At 43.1% G+C, this 418-nt stretch overlaps 1 protein-coding gene across 1 annotated transcript; it reads left to right on the top strand.

Moving 5' to 3' along the window:
• Window positions 1–69: 69 nt before the first annotated feature.
• Window positions 70–385, top strand: CSUI_004396 (formin frm3; the record flags this gene model as incomplete). Its single annotated transcript, XM_068064587.1, has 1 exon — window positions 70–385. A coding segment is annotated over exon 1 (219 nt), but the record flags the coding sequence as incomplete, so codon positions are not given.
• Between the last annotated feature and the right edge of the window lie 33 nt (window positions 386–418).

The raw sequence follows: 418 nt of genomic DNA, 5'->3' as shown, positions 1-418 counted from the left end.
TCTCCAACTGTCTTTCTTTATCTTTGTGTATCTCTTTCTTTTCTCTCTTTCCTCTTCTCTTCTCTCTGTAGACAGATCTAAAGGATTTAACTCAGTTCACAGATCTTGAGAAGAAGCTCTCTACATGGAGGAAAGCTCTCGAAGGCCGCGAAGAATCTTACGGCATGTCTGCAGCAAAGAAGATGAAAGCGTGGGTCTTAAGCCGGGAAGATCGTCTGAGTGACTTGAAGGAGAATGTGAAGAAGATCGAAGAGATGCAAAATCCCCTAAGAAATCTCATGGGCTTATCGCCTGCGGAATGTCAATGGCCTGAGCCTCTTCGCTGGTTCAGCCACTTCTATACTCAATTCGACCTCACTGCAAAAGAATATAGAGAAGCTAAGGTAAGGAAATCGACTACTATTACTTCTTTGTATTC

Source organism: Cystoisospora suis, assembly GCF_002600585.1.
Source record: "Cystoisospora suis strain Wien I chromosome Unknown contig_2038, whole genome shotgun sequence".
NCBI classification, from domain to species: Eukaryota; Apicomplexa; class Conoidasida; order Eucoccidiorida; family Sarcocystidae; genus Cystoisospora; species Cystoisospora suis.
Note: the sequence above shows the minus strand (reverse complement) of the source record. Positions and strands in the feature narration are given on the sequence as shown.